The sequence below is a fragment of the Tamandua tetradactyla genome, chromosome 8 (genome assembly GCF_023851605.1).
Source record: "Tamandua tetradactyla isolate mTamTet1 chromosome 8, mTamTet1.pri, whole genome shotgun sequence".
Taxonomy (NCBI): Eukaryota; Metazoa; Chordata; class Mammalia; order Pilosa; family Myrmecophagidae; genus Tamandua; species Tamandua tetradactyla.
Window position 1 is genome coordinate 123,622,358 of NC_135334.1, and position 22,309 is coordinate 123,644,666.

General features: G+C 50.1%; 1 protein-coding gene and 1 long non-coding RNA gene across 4 annotated transcripts in view; both read right to left on the reverse strand.

Moving 5' to 3' along the window:
* The window catches only part of LRP4 (LDL receptor related protein 4), a 40,893-nt gene extending 39,579 nt beyond the window's left edge, over positions 1-1,314 (reverse strand). Inside the window, 2 exon segments of the mRNA XM_077114794.1 lie at positions 599-723; positions 1,122-1,314. Of these exon segments, the coding sequence (XP_076970909.1) occupies positions 599-723; positions 1,122-1,314 (318 nt within the window).
* A 9,833-nt stretch (positions 1,315-11,147) lies between these two features.
* LOC143644935 (uncharacterized) lies at positions 11,148-22,227 on the reverse strand. Of its 3 annotated transcripts, XR_013156979.1 has the most exons (6): positions 21,723-22,227; positions 20,237-21,550; positions 13,839-14,041; positions 13,308-13,378; positions 13,016-13,142; positions 11,148-12,163 (listed from the first exon to the last, which is right to left on the reverse strand). It is a non-coding gene; the product is annotated as an uncharacterized LOC143644935 (long non-coding RNA). The 3 variants fall into 3 exon arrangements; XR_013156978.1 differs by lacking the exon at positions 13,016-13,142; XR_013156977.1 differs by having other exon boundaries at positions 13,016-13,378.
* Positions 22,228-22,309: the final 82 nt, after the last annotated feature.

A 22,309-nucleotide genomic window follows, 5' to 3' on the forward strand; every position in this document is an offset into this window, starting at 1 on the left:
TCTGAGGCTCAGTTTCCTCATCTGTAAAATGGGAGGAACGGTATTACCTAAAAGCGTTTTCGTAAAGATTACGTTAAATAATCCATGGGTGGTGATTATGTTCTGGTGTCAACTTGGCCAAGTGATGCTGCCTGGCTGTCTGGTCAGGCAAGCACTGGCCTGACCACTGCAGCAAGGGTATTTCCTGGCTGGTTGATAAACCGGAGGCTGGTGCATTAAATCATCTGTCAGTTAACTGCACCTGTGGCTGATCACATCTGTTATCAACTAAGATGGGTCTCCCACAATGAGATAATCCAATCAGTCAAAGGCTTTTGAGGAAGAAAAGAGACTGTCCCTGTTTCTCCAGTCAGCGAGCCTCCCCGTGGAGTTCATCCAGACCCTTCATCGGAGCCGCCAGCTTCACAGCCTGCCCTGTGGAATTTGGTCTCTTCCATTCCCATGGTGGCCTGAGACACCCTTATAAATTTCATATTTACAGATCTCTCCTGTTGGTTCTGTTTCTCTAGGGAACCCTGACTAACGTAAGATGCTTAGCAGGGGTTGGCACACAGCAAATACTTTTTAATAATGCAACTAACACATATGGAGTACGCACCAAGTGTCCTGCAAGCACGCCACTAGGCGCTTTCCTGGTGCACCATCGCTGACCCCTCACAGCCACCCCCGGTGGTGGCGCCGTGACCTCCACCAGCCCTGCAGAGCTGAGGATACAGGTTACGTCTGCAGGGAGGTCACATGGCAGGAAGGCTGATCGCAGAGCCGCTGCTCTTAACCACTTCATATATCCTCTCCCACAAATGGTATTGCTATCATGAGAACCTCTAAAACCTTGTTCAAAAAAGCACCAGGCGGTCAGGGTCCTCTCATCACGATTCTCAATTAGCAGGTGTGCAGTGCATGTCTCTGTCTGAAGCAGTGATCACACTCCTGGCTACTGCTTGGGCTGAAGACCAATTTCCTATGCCCTAAGGTAAAGCAGCGAAGCAAGGGAAGTGGGGGGCCCGGGCCTTTTGAACTAGAGCCCTGGGTGCTGAATAGTCCAGGGAGGAACAGGAATTCTGATTACGAGTAACAATGCTTTGCAGGTTCTCTTTACAGTTCCCACGCCACTTCGGCACATGCTTTGCATGCTCGGTCAGTCACTGCGGCCGCCTGAGTGGTCACGGTGGGGCCTAACAGGTAAGGCCCCCTTATCACCAGGTCCAGGGTGAATGGGGAGCCCAAGGGGACCCCACAGAGCCTCGGCCGGTCTTCGCGCAGGGCAGCGTCAGATTCTGGGTTTCCAGTAGCCATGGCATCGCTGCTCGTCATCCCACGAGCAGGGACTTGGCTTACAGCCTGTCCGCCTCTCTCCTCCCGCCCATGGGGGGCAGTGATGTGACTTATTCAGTGAGGATAAGCAATGAGAGATGACCCTAAACTACACCCAGGCCAATCAAGGGGTAGGTCCATTTACTGCAGCTCCTTGGCGGCCCCCACAGGTGGCGTCTCTCCGGGAAGGGGACGCCCAGGTGGCAAGACAAATGGCATTACAGAAGGGGTGGCAGCAAGGAGCCGCACAGGAATGGACCTGCCTCGTCCAAGACACCTGGAATCCGGAGAGATCTGGGGCCTACAGACGTCACTGCCAGGACAGGGCAGGGCTGGCCCAGGGGCAGGAGGACCTACACCAAGAAGGGTCAGTGGATGGCAACTCGAGAACCCACAGGGAGCCCTTCCCTCACGTGCCTGCCTGGCTCCACCTGGGCCCCGGCTCAGGCGGCAGCTCCTCTGAGCCCCAGAGGGTCTGGGTGCCCTTTCCACGGCAGCACCTGCTCAACACCAGCCTCACCACTCACTCACGAGACCAAAGCTTCTGGCCACTGGCACTGCATACGATACAGCTTTGTGTTCATGGAGCACAGCTCGATATGTGGTGTGTGAGGGATCAGCACAAGCTTGTCTGATGGACGAATGAATGATCCATTCCTTCAGAGGCTGTGAGTCAGGGTCAAAGGAAAAAAGAGGTGCAGAAGACCAGAAATCAAAGTAGTTTCCTACCTACCCAAGAGAAAAGGAGGCCTGTCCTTTTTTAAGGTAGCTTTCCAGTCCGCCCTGGGTTAGGTTCGCCCTCTTCTCCTGCAGGAGTTCCTTTCACTCGCTGTGGCTTCAGGCTGCGACCCAATATCATCGCTTTACTTACTTCTGTCCCACAGTCCCTTTTATTCCTGAGGCCCCTAGAGGCCAGGCTCACCTGGGTAGTTTGAAACATCTACCTGGTGACGTCTTTTCCTAGTGGGCCCTTCAAAAGGGACCCCATCAGACACGGTGGTACTGGCCCCAGCAAGGTAGGCCCTCCCTTGCCACTCTTAAAAACAAAAACAGAAGGGATAGGTAGAAGGACACAGCAAATGTTGCAAAATGTTAGAAGTTAGTAGATCTTAGGGGTTTAGCAGAAGTTAGGGGTTTAGGGGGCAATATGTGGGTGTTCTCTCTTTGGGTTTTGCATTACTTTTGCAATTGTCCTGTAGGATTTAAATGATTTCAAAATAAAGTTTAATTTAAAAAAAAACAAAAAACAAAGAAGTTCTCAAGGGCCAATCTCAAAGTTCTGAGACAGAAGAGCATGACGTTAAGAACATAGAACTTCCTGGGTGCAGATTCCCACTTAACCAGCTCCCGGCTGTCTGATCCTGGGCACGTTATTTAATCTCTCTATACAGTAGTTTCTCACTAGGAAATCTGATATAATAAGGACAGATTATTATATCGTACCTCACATGGATGCTATGAGAACTAAATTAGTAAATTTACAGAAAAAAGCAATTAGCATAGTGCTGGGCACATATTAAGGGCTTCACAGAAAATGACTCTTGCTATTACCATTATAACTTACTATTCCCCCCCAACTGCCTTTTCTAGCTGTCCCGCAATTAAGACCTGCTCTGTCAGGGCCTGGGATGGGTGTCTAGAAACCCCTACTGCGTGCCAAGCAGCAGTGCCAGCGCCCTGGGCTAGGCTGGCTAGTGTGAGTCACATGGAACGAACAGCCACAGAGGGGAGGTGGGGTTTCTGCAGCAAGAGCCGTGCTTTACTGCCTTTCTCTGGAGGGAATGAGGCAGCCTTTAGCCTCATCGAGGAATTCCTAGGGGGCAAGTATGGAAGACAGAACTCAGAACCTGAAGCATGGAGCAATTCAGCAGATGGGTCAGCAGCACGTGTCACAGGTGGGCGGTTTAAATGAGATCACATACGCGCAGCACAGGGTAAGCAGCTATGAGCACTGATAGCATCATCCTCACTGGGATGTGCCCACTCTCTCAACCCAGAACGCAGCCATGATGCCAGATGCCTCCACAAAGGCCTCAAAATTTTACTTTCCCCACCCAGGAGCTCATTGGCTGATCCCACCAACTGGCAGGGTGTGCACCTGGCTGCGCCCTGCGGGGCTCCAAGCACCGCCCCCACCCCTATGTTTTAACAGCACAGGGCCCACCCAGAGCAGGTGGGGGCCTCTGAGAGGGCCAACCGCACGCCCCTTGGTGTGGCCTTCTGAAGCACGTCTCCACCAAAGAACACCTGGAAGGTAATTAATTCCGTTTGCACAGGGATTCCTGTGAAGAAGAGGCCTGAGAAAGGACGGAGGTGGTTAATCCAAGATGAGACACCCCAGACCTTCTGGGACGACCTGGATTTAAAATATTCTGTCCTGAGAGGTTTTAGGGTTGACAGCTGAGGCTTGGGGGTCAGATGCAGTCTCAGCCACTCCTGAGCTCTGAGCCCCAGTTTCCCATTTGTAAAGCAGGAGCACACAGCACCCACCTCGCAAGGGCACTGTGAGAGTGACATATGCCCCCCATGCTGTGTACTCATCACCACACAGGGAGGGGCAAAGCACTCACTAATGCCAACGGCCCCTCACCAATGTTTTGTTTGGAGAGGGGGAGACTTTATTGAGGAATCAATAGGTTCCAAAATTACATAATAAGGATGTTTGTACAAATTCATAAATACACTAAAACCATTGAATTGCAAACTTTAAATTGGTTTAATTTACAGTATGAAAATGACATCACAATAAAGCCTTTTTTTTTAATAAGAAGGAAAGTTGTGGGATCACCCTTCATTCTGGTTTTAAAAATATATATATATGTCTACCTACCTAAATACATCATTTAATATGTCTTCTAACTTTGAACACAATGAATGACCAGAGTTGGACATTCTCTTGTTAAAGACCATTTTAAATAAATATATCTAATGCTTTATAGAATTCCTATAACTTCCAGAAATCCTTTTGCATTCCTAAGTATTTTGTTTCACCAATGTTTTTGACCTCATGTTGTGGCCCAGTTTGTGGTGCAAAGATGGTCTCCAGAGCAGATCCTTCCGGGAAGAACAGACGGTCTGGTTTGGGGGCAATGCACTGCAGGGCACTCACTTTTACTGCCTCTCTGAGCGAGTCCTGGAAAATCCTTTTCTGAGCTGCCTGGGCTGGGGTAAGTGGAAAGAGGAGCAGGGAGGGCCCCACATTCGCCAGGCTTACAGGCGTCCTGCCCTGGCATCTCCACCCAGGTTCCACAGGGCTGCACCCAACCCAACGGAGGCGCTGTCCCTCGCCCAGGCCGCGGCAGCCGGGCAGGGCCACGTGGGGCCACATGTGAGGCCATACCCCTCAGCCCCCGCCCCACAGGCCTGCCAGGAAGTGAAGCTGCTGAGCTTGGAGAGGTCACTGGAAGCGTTTACAGCCTCGCAGCTTCCTTACTCTCACGTGCTAATCGAGCGCCTCCCCCAAACCCTGCTCGGTACCTGCCTGGCCCCACACCCATACCCACACGTGGGAGGGTCCCTCTTCTCCAAAAGGTGCCACGTGGAGCCAGGAGCTCCCCAGCCCCAGTGAACCTCCGGCGCTCAATTATGCAGCAGCACCTCTGTGCCCCAGCCGCAGCCAGATGGGAGGTTTGCTCCCAGTCTTTTGTTTCCGGTATTGCTCCCAGCTCTGATCCCCAGTTCTGCACAGAGGTGAGGGAAGCTCCGGCAGCCAAATCAGGGCTTGCAGCCAGTCCCAGCCAGGCTGTCCTCAGCTGGGTCTCTAGCAGTGCCCCTCCTTTCTCGGCCAGTCCGAGTGCTGGGGGGTCTTTCACAGTGTTCGGGGAGCGCAACGTCAGAGCAGCGTGCAGGCATCCACTCCCGTGTGAAGTTTGCCTGACGGGTATAAGAGGTGCCTGAGAGCAATGAGGGTGTTTGCTTCCTACTAAATCAAAAACGCAGGAGAAAAGAAAATGGAGTCAAAGGCCCACTAGGAAGCCAGAGAAGCAGCTCCTTTTAACGGCTGCTCCTGATTACGGCAGCTTCCCGCAGCTCCCCAAAGCGTCACATCGCTACCGCCAGCTTAAAAGGAAGAAACAAAGAGACAACAGGGGTCAGACTTCGGGCTGGAGGAGCTGGGGGAGAGTCAGGGGCTCACATCAATTATCCCCTGCACACGGACGGGATTCCTGAGCGCAGACGGTGGTCGCGAAGGAAAGGCTCCGCCAGAGCCCGGCTCCGAAATTGGGGCATCGCTACCCAGTGAGACCCGCGCCCTCCACAGCCAACGGGCTGGACAGCTGGGAATTTCCAACTGTTCAGCTCCACGAGGACTCAGGCTCAAGGAGAGAGGTTACCTGCTGCAGCCGGCTGTGCAGATCATCGTGTTGTTGCTTTACAGGGTAGCTCAGCCAGGAAAGCCCCTCTCACAGCACCTCTCCCAGAACTAAGGTGGAGGGGACTCCCTGCGCTCGTGGCATGGCTTAACAGACCTCCTTTCAGGAAGTGTGGGCAGGACGGAGACAGGCTTAGGCTTCGTTTAAGTTCTTTTTTGAGGGGACAGGGGAACAGGACAAGATCTTTTTTTTTTTACATGGGCAGGCACCGGGATCGAACCCAAGTCCTCTGGCATGGCAGGCGAGCATTCTTGCCTGCTGAGCCACCGTGGCCCAGAACAAGATTTTTAAAAGAAAAGCAAAAACCAGCTGGAATAAATGACAAACCTGTATTAGCACATGACACTACAGCATGAGTATTTACCTGGCTCCCATATTCCAAGACAAGGACCATCTCCAATCCACTTACGCAGTCTTTTCATTTGAAACCTGAATTCTATAGCCTTTTTTTCTCTTAATGCAATTTGATCAAGATATCTTCACATCACTTATGCGATCTTACTAATAAATAGGTAACATTTGTCTAAGCAAAAATGGTAGCCGAGCCCGTGCTTGATGGCTTGAACATACTATTATTTCATTTAATAGATATAGTATTCTTATGTGGTAAGCTATTATTATCTGCATGCCCTTCCTTTCTGCCCCCGCCCCCCTCCCCCCCAGCAACAAACAAGAAGAACCCTGGAGTTTAGGGAGATTGACGTTTTACACAGGGTCACCAGGAAGCTTCAAAGCCAGATTCAAACTGAGGTCTGCCTTCTTAATCACTGAGCTGTGTGTGCAGTGATTAGATTTGTGCTGGACAGATGAGTTTGCTGATGAATGAACAAATGAATGGGTGCAGAGCCCAGTTTAGCAAATGCTTCTGCATATACCAGGGAAATAGAACCTGATCCTGCTGGCTCTAGGCTGGAAGGAGTTTGGCAAGCACAGGCATTCATCAGAGCTATTTATAGGGCCTTACTCCGTGCTCCTCAGTCAGCCAGTCATCCCTGGGACGCTGAATCCCACTAGGCAGAGAAGAGGAGGAGTACTTCTGTTGCTGAAGATGTGATGGCAGTCCGCACAGAGTCTGGGGCACAGATGCCCCATGCCCAGGCCAATGTGACAAAGCCCTCGTGTCTAAGGCCCTCAAGGAATGCAGGGAGACCATGGCTGTAAGAGGCCACCAGACCTAGGCACCAAGGGCATTAGACCATCTCATAACTGTGAGACTGCCCAATCGTAAAACAGACAAGGCCAGAGGAACTTTTTAGCCAAGAGCTTCTTAAGGAAGACCCTGAAATTCTGTAGCCCCTAGTATTGATCTCCTCAAAGAAGCCGTATAGCCAATCCCTCCTATTTTCCTTCTTGGGGATGAAGGTTAGTGGTCAGTCTGTAGAAAGGATGAGCAAAGACCTATAAATCACCCATGTCCTCGGTGACCTCCTATGTTCTCTGACTGCCCAGAAGATGGACATGCCCAACGTGCTCTGCATCAGACGTGGCCAGACCTGGTTCCCTTGCACCTGTCATTCTTCATACCATGAGCCAATCCCAAAGATGTTATCTGATATTCCAGAAGGGACAGAAGAGGAAATCCAAAATCAGTGACAAGCCAAGTATCTTTCACAAGTCCAATAACATCAGGGGCAAGGTCACCCTAGCACCATGACAACCGGTCATGACAACCATGGTGACAGCTTGACGGACAGGAGACCAGTCTCAGCTCGGCTCTTTTGCACTCATCCTCAGAAACAACCCTTCATCTACCCAAGCACTCTTGAGCAACAGTTCTCATCTCTTCATTTACCTGGAAGTGATCTCCAGGACAAACACACTTTCTTCCACTCTTCAAAAGTAGAGGTAGACTGCCTGTGGCCTCACCTCAACCCTCAAGAAGATGACATTTGTGGCTATTAAGAGCAATCAAAGTTTCCTCCAAAAGCTTTAAGGCTGGGGTATTATGTAAGCTTGGGCCAAACGCTCTGGTGCCAGGAAGAGCCAAGGAGCCTAGCAGCATCCAGATGAGCACTTTGAACATCAGTGTCTTGAATTCACTTCTAGCTAAGGTCAGGTCTGCCTAACTGATCTACTCCTTTGCTGAGCACCATGTCTTCTCCCTAAGTCTCTGGAACACAGTGGCAGGAATCCTGGTGGGGTAAATTTGGGCTGTACTGGTTCCAGGCTCTGTAACTGCTCATTCTCACTGATGAACCAGGATTCTGACCTCACAGCCTACAAGGAGGGCTCAGTACCAAGCTGGGTAAAGTTCAGATCTTGGCGCCACTGACTATCCTTATGAATTGCACACAGAAAACTTCCTGTGCTTCAAAGTTTAACTTAAAACAAGTTTTCTTTAAAAAGGACCCAAAGGAGTTAAACCACTACCCTCATTCTCACCTCCAGCCTCTGTGTGGATGTATTTTAAAAAATTATTCTTAATTTTTTCCCACTTAATACATACAAGTAGAAACTATAATTTCTCCATGCATCCTAACAGATCGTACTCCACACTCCACTTTGGAGTCTATTAATCTAGTAATCAACCATTTATATCTCTTTTTGTCCCTTCCAAGCCTCTGTCATGAAACGGCTGTCATTCATACGTTGTTGCCATACTGTAGTTTTTGCTTTAATTCATCAGGCTTCTGGTGGTGGATTCTTTCTTATTACTTTTTTAATTTTACAGCCCTCCCAGCAATCTTGGTGCAACGCACACTCGGGTGCAAAACCTCAGTGCAGAATTTCCCAGTGGCTGTAGCCCAGCTGCCCCATTTCCACTCCCCCAGCTCCATCTGAACCTGGTTCTGCAGGGTCTTCTCACACCCTGGTCCATAACTGCTGGGAAGACCACATCAGCTGGGAAGGAGGTGCGGGCCAGGGACAGCCTCTCAGGGCAGGGTGGACAGTCTTGGCAGCTCTGGAGAAGTACAATCCTCTTAGTCTGTCTCAGCCCAGAACCTTCCAGCTCCCCCTTCCCAGGGGCACTAAGCGACAATCCCCTCCCTGGCTTTGTTGGTATCTGTATTAGACCTACCCCCCTCTCCCCCCCACCAAGTCTCCTGCCATTTCCCTAGATCTTTTTCAAAACTTCCTCCAGGGGGCCGAGTTGGAAAGTTCCATCCCCTCCCGGCAGCCAAGGAGGGACAGCCCCCCCCCCCAAAAAAAGTATAGCTGTCCCTTTAAGGGGCCCATGTGTTGGGAAGAGCAGCTACATTCCTACCCCAGGAGGGCTGCTGTCCCGACACGCCACACAGGCTACAAATAACCTTCTAGGGGGGAGCAGGCGGGGGAGGGCGCGGAGGAACGAGGGGCGGCCAGGCTGGAGTCCTCGGAGACGAGGCAGCGCGGAGAGCTCGGTCGCGCTAGAGAAGACGTGGAAAAGGCCATTTAAATCCACGGGTGCTTAAATAACCGACAGGACCTCTGTTTTGGATTTGGGATGTAAACCGATCTTTAACACAAGTGCCCAGGCATCTCCGCGCCCTCCCAGGCAAGTTCCAAAATCTGCACTATTTCCACAAGAGCTCCCCGTGTTCTAGAAAGAACCTACGCAAGGCCGGGGTCTACGAACCCCTCCCTCCTTGGGAATCCCACTCCCAGTCGGGTTGGGAGGAGGACGAGCAGATTCGGGAACTCCCACCCCCTCCTCCACTGGACGGCGGCGGAAGGATGGGGATAGGTCCGGGGATCAAAGTTCTTTGATGGCTGCGCACAAGAGGGGGTGCACCCGGGGCGGCTGCGGGGAAACGGAGCACACCGGAGCCCTCGCCGCGCACAGGCGCCGAGCGGTTCCTAACAAGGAGCAGATGCGGCCGCCGTCCCGCTCCCCGAGGGCCGGGGCCCTCCGCGCCGGGCGCAGACGTCCGAGGCTTGCGTCGGCCGGGACACATCGCGGGATCTTTCTAGCAGTTTCTTCCCCGCGTCCCTCCGGTGGCCCTTTCCTACCCCGTCCCGCCCCCGCCCCCCACCTTCCCAGAGGAGGATCCAGGGCAGGCAGCTGATTGGCCGCAGCCGGGAAAGGGAACCCAAAACACCGCTGAGGGGAGATGCTGCGAGCACGCAGTGCCCGAGACCCTCGGCGGAGGGAGGTCTGGGGTCTGGGCGACTGCTCCCGGGGCAGAGGGATCCCGGGCTCAGGTCCTCCGACTGCACACGGGCCCCGCGCCGCAATCCGCCCGAGACCCCAACACCCCGGGAAGGAGCGCTATTTACGATGTATGGGTCTCGCCGCGACCACCCTCCCTTGCCTCCCTTTCTCTGCACACATGCCCCTGCGCCAAGGACACCCAGACCCTGGCTTCAGCCGAAAGGGAAGCAGCCCCAACTGCTCCAAGAGCCGCTGGGGAGGGCGAGGGACCCTGCCCGGTTCCGGCCACGGCATGGGGGCAGCCTGGGAGCGCCGAGCCCGGGGCGGGGGGGGCGTCCACCTCTGCCCCCTCTCGGCTCCCCCGGCGCCCCTCCCCGGCACGCAGTCTCCGGGCTACAGCTCCGAGCCCGGACGATGGGTCCCCAGCGGCAGCCTGCGCGGCCCACCCCCCGGGAGAAGCGTCCTGCCGCGATCGGATCCGGAGACAAACTTCCCGGCGGGCGGGCGGCTTACCGTGCGCGCAGAGCAGGGCGCCGAGCAGCAGCGCGCCCCATGGTCGCCGCATGGTGCTGCCCGCGGGGTCCCGGCGGCACCCGGGCGACGGCGCAGCGGAGGCACCCAGGTTCCTGGGGGCCAACCGTCCCGGCTCTCCCGCGGCCCGCGCGCCCCGCGAGTCGCCCTCCAGCCGCTGCTGCCTCCAGCGCGGCCTGAGCCGAAGCAGCCCCGGCAGGGGACGGGGAAGGGGTGTCCCGGGCCAGCCGCCCCGCCCCCCGCGCCGCAGCCCCCGCCACCGCCACCGCGCCGGGCCCGCCCCCAGCGCCAGCCCGGCCCCTTCCCGCCCTCGGCCCCCGCCCCACAGACCCCGGACCCCACCCGCCCGCGCTCCTTCGCGCGCCCAGCTCCTCCTCGGGCCGCCCCCACGCTGCAGCCATCCAGAGCGCCCCCCCCCCCCGCCCCGTCCCCATTACCACTGCTCCACTGGCCCTAACTTAGAAAACAGTCCGAGAGGCACTATTTGCCTCACTCTTGCTCCGTGCCAGTGAGGAGAACCCAGGCTGACACCGGGCGCCTGGCCATGACCCCGGTCCCCACCGGCCCCAGATCCAGAGTGATGCCTCCGAACAAGCACGGCTTGCAAACGCAGAGTCTACCAGCTCGGTCCTCGCTGACCTCGAGCAAGGGCCATCGGGGGCCTAGAGGGGACCCCCATCGGTCCGACCACAGTTCCCCCCCGCAGAATCCCCTTCCCAGCTCTTTTCCTCTTTCTCCCCCTTCTCCTGTTTTCTTTCTTTTTCTTCCTTCTCCTTCTCCCTCTTTTCTTTGCTTTCCTTTTGGGGGGGGGCTGGGCGGCGTGGCTCTGGGACTCCTCCCCTTCTCATTTACCCCTTCTCAGAGTGGTTTGTCTGTGTCCTGTCTCCGACGTCCAGAACTGGCCGGACAGACAGACCGTGCCCTGACCCTGTCATCCAGCCTTGCCAGCCTCTTCATCTGCTCTCACTTTCCCATCCTGGTGCCAAAGGAAGGGGCTCCGGGAAGGAGTCCTTGTTTGCAGTCACTCTCCCCAACACCCAGCCTCGCCCCGCCCCGGCACACAGCACCCTGGGGTGACTGCATACAGTTACAACCCTCTTTTCTCAGGGCCTGTGGCCGGCCCTAGCCCCGGTGCACATTAATAATGTGGGTTACTTTTGTTAAGACTCTCCATTTTTCTAGGTTGAATTTTGTTTTGTTTTGTTTTACTTTTGCCCAAGTCTCTGGCCTCCGTAGGACCCACTGTATCAGTTTTCTCTCCGAGCTGGCATGCCAGCATTTCCTAGCTTTGGCTCATCTGTGGATTTCATTAAACCACTTTCCTCTTACTAATAAATAGAGTCAGAAAGACCCAATGTCCTGCGTTAGCTGAGGGGAAAGCAATTCTGTACAGTGCAAAGTGGATATTAGGAGTTTTCCCCAAATGGGGTGGTTGACATTTCATCCTTGCTTATTTTCCGTTTTTCAAAGGCTTTCACATCCAATTACCATCTGGGACCAAAGCTAACATAAACCGCACTTTGAATCGGCAACAACAAACGTGAGGCGTTAACTCCTTCTTAGCCAGTTTCTTTATGCTGTTTTGTCTGGAATTTTACCCCACCGCACTGTGGTTGCACTAGCATCAGCATGGTAGCTAACACTGAGGCGTTTTCTGTCCGCGTAGTTCTTCTTGCTCACGGAAGGCGGCAGTCGAGCCGGGTCAGGTTTAAGTGCTCTTACTGCCGAGAAAGACAAGTGACCTCTGGGGCTAGAGGTCCAAGGAGAAAAAAGTATCATGAAGAGGCCGCTTCTCAGCGCTCGCTAACTCTTCTGATACAGGCTTGGCTGTTCTCAGGGTTGCGATAGAGGATGCTTACGAAGACTTTTCAACCTGTTGAGAAAGACCTTATGATTCTGGGGATCATAGTTTTTTCCAAATGAAAACTAAGGACATGTGGTATAATGAATCCATTTGTACCAAAAATCCAGTTCAGGCCATCACCATACTTTGAATGTTGGGGGATTAAGAATTTATAAATCATTCCCACTTTGTATGCAAGGATAGGTTCCTTTCCAAAGGCTTGATTTGCGTTACTTTCCTGGGCTTGAGGTGGAAAGGGGAGGCTGGCTGTCCCTGTCTCACAAAGGCTGGAGAAACTGCATCTCCCGTGTGCACCCCAAAGACTTCTCCGCCTCTTCTGCAGCCCTGTGTCCCGGCTGTGGTGAGTCACAGTGAATGTCAGTGGGTAGAAATGAGGTCCTGCATTGGCCCCCCTTGGGTCATCCCCTAGGGTGAGTTAAGTCCTGGCTGTCAGAAACAGCTCTTGTGCCAGGAGTGCTAAGCCATATTTATTTTTACCAGGCCTCTCAGACTTTCTTGTTTAGAGTGAAAGATCCTGAAAAGCATGCCAGAATGGGCTGTTTTTTCTCCCCTTTATTGTCCTCTGGGATATGCCCCTAGAAAATCGTGGGGGACTGCCAATTCCAGAAGGGTCTCAGAGGTGCTGGTTTCCTCAGAAACACCACCCCTTTCCTTCAACCTTGTAGGATAGGACAGGGGCCTGAACTCCGAGACCTGAATAGGGTCCTGAATTAGACTGTCATAATGGCCTTTTCAGAGGAAACACAGGGAGTGCTGCAGAAACAATACAGAAATTGGTGCTATTTTGCTCCAGCTGGGTTTTTAGAATCCGCTTGTAACCTAGTCATTATTCAACAGCCTTAATTTCTAAACATAATTCACCTTAAAAAGAAGGCTTGCAGTTTCATATTTTCACAAGGTGGTTCTCAATGGCCCCTCCAGGGCCAGGAGACATTTGGCAAGACTGGAAGGCAGTTGGTTGTCAGAATCAGGAGGGTGCTACTGGCATCTAAAAGGTAGAAGCCAAGGATGCTGCTAAACGTCCTACAATGAACAGGCCTGCTCCCACAACGAAGAATTATCCATCCCTGGATGCCAGTAGTGATGAGGATTGAGAAATCCTCCTTTAAAAAATTAAGTACATGAGTCTGCAAAGAAGTGCCCCATCTTTTACCTGGAATCAGATGTCGCTGAGTCACTTCCATAGTGAAAGCAATGCAATTGGAGGGAAGGAGTTTTTTAAGCCTTAGAGGGGAAACCAAGAGAAAGCACAGTTAAAGGGGTCAGTTTGCTCTCGGGAGGGCTATTTTCAGTATTCATTCATTAAGTGTTATTGAGGGCATGCTATGTGCTAGGCTCTGTGGAGGCAGTGGGCTTTGGAACTTACAGTCTGGTGGTTGGGGGACTGCAGGTACACAGGGCATTAAATGAAATCCCAGAAAGAAATTTAAAGCTACAGATGGTAGGGGCTTTGAAGGAAAAGTATAGGGTTTTATGTAAGGAGAGGCTGGATTTAGATTTGGGGGTTCAAGAAAGGCCTGTCACAAAATCCCTAGAGGAACTGGAGAAAAATATGGAGCTACCCACCTGGGGACCCCCTGGTACTCTCTCAAACAATAGAGACTACCAAGTCAATAGGCCAAACCCCTGATCTTGAGGCTTGCTTTTGTGAAAACTATTTCTGTAGCGGAGAAGTCAAACCTACCTGTAATTATGCCAAAAGAGTTACTTCCAGGAAACCTCTCTTATTGCTCAGCTGGGGCCTCTCAATATGCTCAACTCTGCAAGTAAACTCATTACCCTCTGCCTACAGAGGACATGACCTCCTGGGATGTGAGTCTCCCTGGCAGGGGACATGATTCCCAGGGATTAGACTGGGATTGACACCATGGGATTGCCAACGCCATCCTGATCAAAAGAGGGAAAAGAAACATAACAAAATAAGATATCAATGTCTCAGAGATTTCAAATAGAGTCGAGAGGCTATTCTGGAGGTTACTCTTATGCAAGCTTCAGCTAGATGCAGTAATTGCCACAGTTTGCCAAATCCCAACCAATATCATTCTTGTAAACCCTAAAGAACATCCAAGGCTCTGAGATCTCACAAAAGTCACGTGCACTAAGTTTACTTTTCAGAAACCTAAAATCGTCAGACAAATCCTGAAACCCAAAGGGCTGCTTCTCCAAGAATGTCCACTAGTTCCATCCCCTATCCCATATCGTTGACAGCATATTTCAACATGAAAAAGTTAGAATGGACATGGCCCAGCTATCCCTGAAGACTGGGAGAAGGGTCAAAGGAGAAAGAGGAGTTATAACAGAAAAGTAAGAATTTAATAAATGAGTACGACTGCCGAATCATTATACTGCTATTTCTTTTTTAGAGTCTTGGAGCAGCTAGAAGGAAAAACCTGAAGTTGTAGAACTGTAACCCATACCAAACCCTGAAATCGATTCTATAACTACTTGTTAAAATGTACTTTGAAATGTATTGCTTTTTTTTGTATATATGTTATATTTCACAATTAATAAAAAAAAAAAGAAAGGCCTGGCAGAGGCGCTGGCATTTAAGCTGAGCAGGAAAAAGTCATCAGGCTGAGAGTGGGTAGAAGGAAGCCTTCCGGGCAGAAGAAACAGTATGTGCAAAGGCCCTGAGTCAGGAAAGAGGCCACAGGATTTATAGAAAAGTATCATTACTTTCAGTAATCAGTATGTTTTCAGCGGCATTTATCATTTTTATCCAGATTTAGGGGGCTGTTACTGCAGAGAGGGAAAAGTAGGAAGCCCGATGGAATAGTCCAACTGCGTTTCTGTGCTTTCTTTACTTGCACACCCTTCGCACCACCATTTCTAGCACTGACAGTAGTCATGATTTAGCTCAGCAGCAGGGCCCAGGATCTGGGGCACTGGGGCTGATGCAGTTCCCTGGTCTAACTTGGGGCACACCCTGGAAGGTGGGGCTTTTCAGCATATTTTTATCTCCTGAAAACTTGGTAGTCACATACTTGGCACCTATAGGTAGAGCCTGTGCAGCACATAGCTTGGTGTGTCTTGCTTATTTCAGCAGCAAAGGTAAATTTAAAATGGTGGATCCAGCAATAGCTCAATGAACAAATGCTCGTTCAATAACAAACATGAAAATACTGGTTTAATAACAAACATGAGTCATGCATCTGTGTAAATGGTCTCTCTCTGCTTCTACTCCTGTCCCTTTCTAACTCATTAGCCACGCAGCAACAAAAAGGACTTAAGAAACAAACAAACATATAAGGCAGATCATATCATTGCTGGGCTTAAACCCGACTGATGGCTCCCTATTGCCCCTGAATACAATTCAGACTTCTCACGTGGCCTTCAAGTTCCGTCATGATCCGGCGGCCTCCTTCACCGACTACTCTTCCCCACACGCGTCCTACTCTTGTCATCCTGGCTTCCTCTCCGCCCTTCGATATGCCGTCGTTCTTGGCTTACACTGTGACACTGATTTCTCCTCAACTTAGAATGCGGGGTTCCAGGCCCCTCCGTGGCGGGTCGTGGCTCAAGTGGCAGTGTCACCTCACCACCCTAACGTGGCCTTGTTCTCACTCTGTTTACCGTTCATAGCACTTACCACTCTGGAATACTCGTGTACTATTGGTCTCCCTACCACTGGCTTATGACCCCCACCGGGGCAGGGATCCGACCTGTCTAATCCCCTGCATCAGTGCCTGCTGCGTAGTAGGTGCTCGACACATTTTTGTTAAACGAATGAAAACCCGAGGACTTCCAGGGCTAGAAAAATACAAAGGTGACTGAAGTAGGTCCCTCACTTTAAGAAGCTCAACTTCTAGTGGGGAGGAAAACGTGAAACTCAGTGATTACAACACATAAAAGTACGCATCAAGGGCTTTGCAAACAGAGGAGGGAGGACCCTCGAATCTGCTCGTGGTAGCTGCCGGCTTAAACGGGGGGTGGCATGGGGGGTGGTGGGGATATGTCACCATTTTAAGAAAAGAGAAAACGGGATGGGGGTGGGGGACACATTCCAAGTGGAATTTGCAAGCAAAAGGTACAACAGTGCCTGGCATGTTCAAAGGATACCCTTTAGCATGGGGTGATTAGAGAGAGCAGAGAGGGGAGCGCTTAATCACCAACCTCTGCTGCAAACTGTTTCTGAATTAAATGCCCTTTTTAAGTCTGTTTATTCAATCAACATTCACTGAGTTCCAACAAAGTACAAGGGAAGGATGCTGCTCATCTTATTTTTTCAAATTAATTTTTCTATTCTTTACATGCCTCTAGACGATCAGGATAATATTTTTCCAGGGAGAGTGCTTGGCTAGGTGGTGGGCTAACATTGGGTTTTCTTTAACTGATATCTAAATTTTTACTCTCCTCAGGAAAGATTAAAATGCTAAATATTCTTAGGAACATATTCCTACAAGACGGAAAGAACTGCAACGTAAGAACAGCCCAAATCCAGTTTGTCTGGGTTTCTGCTTCCAACGATGGGAGTGTCATGGAAAGCCAAACTGCCTTAGAGAAGTCCTCTTAACACAATGGGGACAGCACGCAGGATTCCAGCTTCCCCTGGGGACATGTGGTGGTCTGTCGTCCACAGACCGACCTAAGCCCGTTCTGAAGGCACGTGGCCGTCCATCCTTTGTGACTTCTTGTAGTAATCAGTTTCTTAAGTCTACTACAGCCACACAAAGTAGTATTTCTTTAATCTGGCTTACATTTTCCCATTTCAAGCTTAAATCATTTATTCTGACTCCCCACAAACATTTTTGGGGGCCCAGGGAGGTTTATAACTGGAACAAACCTTGTTCCCTGACCTTGAAAAATTCACAGCCCAAGAGGACAGAGAGCCGGGCAAACAAATAAATATAGACTATAATAAACACTACAGTACTTGTCAAGTGGTAACTGACTCCTTGGAAGACTTTCCAAGGTTAAGGTTTCACAGAGGTGGTGGCAGTTAGTCCAGGACTTATCGGATGTGTTAGCAATTACAAGGCAGGAAATTGAGGGAGAGAGACATGCTAGGAAGAAGGGAGAGCTTATGCCAGAGCAGGAGAGTGTGAAAAGAGCTCAGTATATTGGACAATATTGAGTAGGAAAGGATGGGTGGAGTTTAAGTATGTAGGGAAGAGTGAGTGGCAAGGTGGCTGGAAAAGTAGGTTGGGACGAGACTGTGAAGGGATTTATATGTCTGCAAAGGAGTTCTGCTTTAACCTAGTAATGGTGAGTCAACAAAGTCATTTTTTTTGTTTGTTTGTTTTTGTTTTTTAACTTTTCATTTTGAAATAATGTCACATTTACAGGAAAGTTGCAAATATAATATAGAGACCTCCTATATCCCCTCTCCCCCGACACCCAGATTTATCAACTTTTAACATTATACCACATTAAGCAAAGCTTTTTCAGGAAGAAAGTAACACGGTCAAATTTTAATTTTAGAACAATAAACTCATGTGATAATGTACAGAATGGGCAGCAGGAGAAAAAAATAGACACCCACTACTTCAGCTTTTTGTCCTAAGATTTTGAAATTTGGAAACTCCCAGTTCATACCCTAAGCTTATCTAATGACTCCTAAAATACTTCCTCTAGGCCTCCTGAACTAACTCTCTTAGCTTGTCTACATTCAGCATCATCTACAAGCCTTTTGTTGAGTTAGTTCCTATTTTCTGGGCATTCCTGAAGATTTCTGGGCATTCCTGAAGATGTGTGATCTGTCACATATAGAAATTAGGTGTGGGAAAAATATGCCAGTGCCTTCTGAGTGATTTTTTTTTGGAGTCCACAATCTGGGAATCAAACCTGGGTCTGGCCTCCCACACGGTGGGCGAGCATTCTACCACTGAACCACCGTGTACTCGACTGATTTTTTTTTTTTCCAGCTTGGTGGTTTCCTCTTTATTGATGTGCCTCCTACAATCGCCCCACAATTCAGTCCCTTCCATCTACCCCCCAAAAAGAAGGTAGTAAAAAGAGGGGACTGTTAGGATTCTGAGTCCCTTGGGCAGTTAGAAAAGGAAGAGAGACCCAAACCATCACTAAATGTGACAGATTGACAACCAAGAAGTCTGAGGCAGAGCAGGGAAGATGGCAGAGAAAGGTGGAGAAGAAAAGGAAAAGGAGAAGTACTAGGGCATCTCTCCTCTAGCAAAGGCTCGAGAGAAAGCTTCAAACGATAAGAAGCGCAGGTCCTGAAGAGGAGAGGTGGTATGTGAACCTGAAGAAGGAGGTCAAGGAAGGAGGGCCACCTCTCTCTCTGTGGAAGGGGCCCACCCAGGGGCACAGCTGCATAGGCTGGGGACGCTTCAGCTCTGCAGGCCGAGTGGAGGCAGAAGCCGTGCTCCAGATGTAGCTGCCCCATCGTGGCTCTGGGGTGGAATTTTTTCTTCTGCTGATGAAGAAAAGCAAGGCAGCCTCGGCTCCGAGATGAAGAAGTAGAAGTGACCGACTGGGAGGTCAGCAGGCACCAGCTGTTTCTTTTTGTGCAGCTCTCCTATCCGAGCCTTGGGAGCCTTCTCCACTCTTCCCGGGACCCGGTATGGGTATTTCCTTGGAATTTTCTCACCCTCAGAGCGGCGCTTCTGGAATGGCTGCTCCCCTGTATACATGAACTTCATCCTCCAGGGACTGGGCTGGGCCAGGCTGGGCCAAGCGGACCCAGGGCTGGAACCGGGGTGGTGGCGACCACTTGATTGATTTTTAATACTCTTCTCAGCGAGGCCTTGCATTTTCCTAGCCTTTTTGTTTAATGATCTTATGAATTGGTTCTTATGAGGCAACCATAAATCTATGGATTGGATGGTCTTTGATTTCCAGACTTAATCTAGAGGGGAGAAACTCCATTTAACAGGCATTTATTGAAGACCTGCCTTCTCCCAGGCACTGTGCATGGTCCCAGAAATTTAAAGATAAAACAGAGACTGTTTCTGTCCTCAAAGAAATCACAATCTAGTGAGGGTCTGAAGAATTAAAAGAAAGAAAAAAAAAAAAGCACATACCATAAATGCTATGAGGATATACTCTGGGACAGAGGAAGGCACAACTGATTTTTATAGGTTATTGAGAAGGATCAGAAAAATCTTCCTTTCAAACTATATGAAAGTATAATTCCCAACTTTTTTTTTTTGGTAGCATCTGAAAATACTAGAATAGCAAGAAGGTACAAGTCTGTAATTGCCTTTGAGCTCAAGCTCAATTTAAGCCATGTCCTCTTAACCCCTTTCTTGTAATTTAGTATTCTTCATTGCCCAAGACTTTGTGAATATTTTTCTTTTCCTTGCCAATTCCCAAAGTGTTCTGATCTGTAGACTTGTGGCAGTCCAGAATGGCTTTTCTGTAAATAGCAATTTTAATGTAAACATGTTAATCCCAAACAGAGCCATCACAGTTTCTGCTTTGTTCTCGTGGAAGATAAGTCTTTTAAGAAGAGCCTAATAGCTCAGCATGAATTTCATGACCTGCATTTTTTAGTAGCTACTACGCCTTTAGCATCTTTTCTGCTTGATGAGTTGATAAAAGCTTGTCCTAGTTTCTTGAACCTGTTCTGTAGCAATAACTCAGCCTGCATTTTGTCTTCTCTTATTGTTTTTTTGAGGTTTAAAACTATTTGGTGCATTCATGTTTGCTTTTCTGTATTCTTTCTAGGGAGGACTTTTTTGTTTGTTTGTTTCTTAATCACACTCTTAGTAGCTCCTCTGCAAAGTCAGACATACCTACTAATTTCTTTTGTAATCTTTTTCTATTTAAGAGAGGAATTATAATCTGATAAATTGATGTCTTAACACATCTTCTGTCATGGGCGTTCCCCCCCCCACCCCGCCTTGATGTTTCCATTCCTTATACTGTATTGCTGCTTTTGACATTTCATGCCACCTCTATGTTTTGATCAATTTCACGTTATTTGCCTCTTCAGGATTGTGGAGTTGTCTTCTAATTTATTGCCTTGCATGTGTAATTAGTTGTTTAGGTAAATTTTTCAGAAATATACTATGATAATTTAAGAATCTTAAAAACCCTCTAAATTGAAGGCCAGTATTTTTTCTTTCCTTAACATTCAACAGGGTCACAAAAAGACATTTGACTTTAACAACGCTTGTGTACCTCCGTTCCGTTTAAAACTGGTGCTGGGGATGTTTCACCAAGAATCTTCCTCCACCACTGCTGTGTGGCCAACATCTGTTATCGTGGAATCTGTAAGAGAAGAGAAATCTAAAAGCAGTGGTCTCTCTTTGGGAAAAATAAACATGAGCTGGTCACCATTTCTGCTTGAAAATATTTTGAAGTTTTTCAAGCCACTCATTTATTGTTGTTTTTTTTAAATTTCAGGATATAAATGTAACACATGCTCATTATAGAAATTTCCGAGAGTTAAAAAAAAAAGAAGAAAGAAGAAAAACATAAACAGTAGGTTCTTCTACTACCAGTAAGGCCACCTGTTATTTCAGCGCAACCCTAAATTTCTTTGAAGCCTTTATCTAGCAACCTCCTACTTTTCTACTTCCTCCTCCTCAATAAACTATCCAGGACATTCAGAGTTGAAGATTGTCTTTAAAATAAAGATCCTTAGGATTTTTATAGAAGGGATGGAGCTGTAGGAAAAATCTACCAATTGCTCTGGAGATGACATCTTGTTCTTATTTAGCCTTCTTTGAGTCACTAACATTTGGGCGCCACTGGTGCTGAAACTTATCATTGTTACAACCGCAAATGGGTTAATGCCCAAACAAAGCTCTATTCCCCCGGCTGCTTCCCAACCCTACCACTCAAACCCGGCATCGTCCTCCCCTTCCCAGATCAATACTCCACAAATAAGAGGATGTCTGATGTTCAGCCTAGACTCAAAATTATTCTATCTGGACGCTTCCAGCTGTTGGCAGGGCAGAGCAAAAGTTAAAAAACATAAATAAAAGCCAAGCCAACAGAACTAAAAAAAAAAAGGGAGGCTGTGTGGTTTAGTGGTTAGACCACTAGTCTGGATGTTGGTAGCTGAGATCTCTTTCCAGCTGGCTGGCTGATGTTAGACAAGACATTTTCCTGACTTGTGCCTCAGTTTCCTCACTTAGAAAAGACAGAGGTGTCTTCAAGGAAAGTTTTTATGAGGACAAATGAAATTGGCCACAGGTTGTGTTGGAATAAAGTAAAATGATTACCCTCAATAATTACTCTCCTATTATTTTATTAATAATGTGGTAATAAGCCACAGGTGTGACACTCATGAAACACCCAGCCCCGCCAGGATCAGCGGCTTTTGGGAGGGTGGGCGTGACAGGAAGAAGGCAGTCTATCCAATTTGCAGGACTTCACATCAAATGCCAAATTAGTAAATTCGTGACCTCCAGTCACCGCATGCTGTTCCTAGTTTGGCTCTGTCCCTTTATCCTCACCACATCCAAGCTCAGGGTGACTCACAGGGGCCTAGAAATGAGACACATGGTCAATTTTAAGGGAAAGGGAGAATTAGGAGGTTTGAGGCTCCCTGCTAAGATTAGGCCGCTCAGAACCAAAAGAGAAGCGCCTCCCCTTTCCTTTTCCTCCCGCGTGGGTGGCCCTGTGACCGCCATCCCCCCACCCCCACGGCCAAACTCACCTGGCCTCAGGGGTGCCAGGATATCTGACTCAGCCACTAAGTACCAGAGTGAGCGCAGGGTGGCTTTCCCCAGCAGGTGTGACCCCGTCCCGAGCTCCAGGCCTCCGCCCGGCCCCGGGAGCGAAGAGCGGCCCGAGGGGAGCCGGCGGGACCCTGGAACCCAGAGGCCACTCTCCGCGCCCCGGGAGACGGCAGCAAGTAGCACCGAGGGCAATCAACAGGTGTCCCCCTCGTGGGCCTTCGCCTCAAGAAGTGAAGCGCCAGGCAGGGCAGGGCCATGCACGGGGAAGGAACGACCTAGAGAGGACGGGAGGAGGCGGGAGGAGAGGCGTCCACGGCCTACGGCGCATCGCCGCGCGCTCAGCCCTGCGCTAGGCGGGGGACAGTCCCCGCCGGCCCGCAGCCGCCGCCGAGGTGCTCCCGCGGGCCGGGCCGCTCTAGGGGGTGTCATCCCCACCCCAGGCGGTGGCGGGCGCGGGGGAGCTGCGGGACCTGAGCCCGCGACTCACGCGGGCCCCGGACGCGGGCCCCAGGGCGGACCGAGACGCTGGGGGCCGGGCGGAGGCGGCGGCGGAACCCGCGCGGCC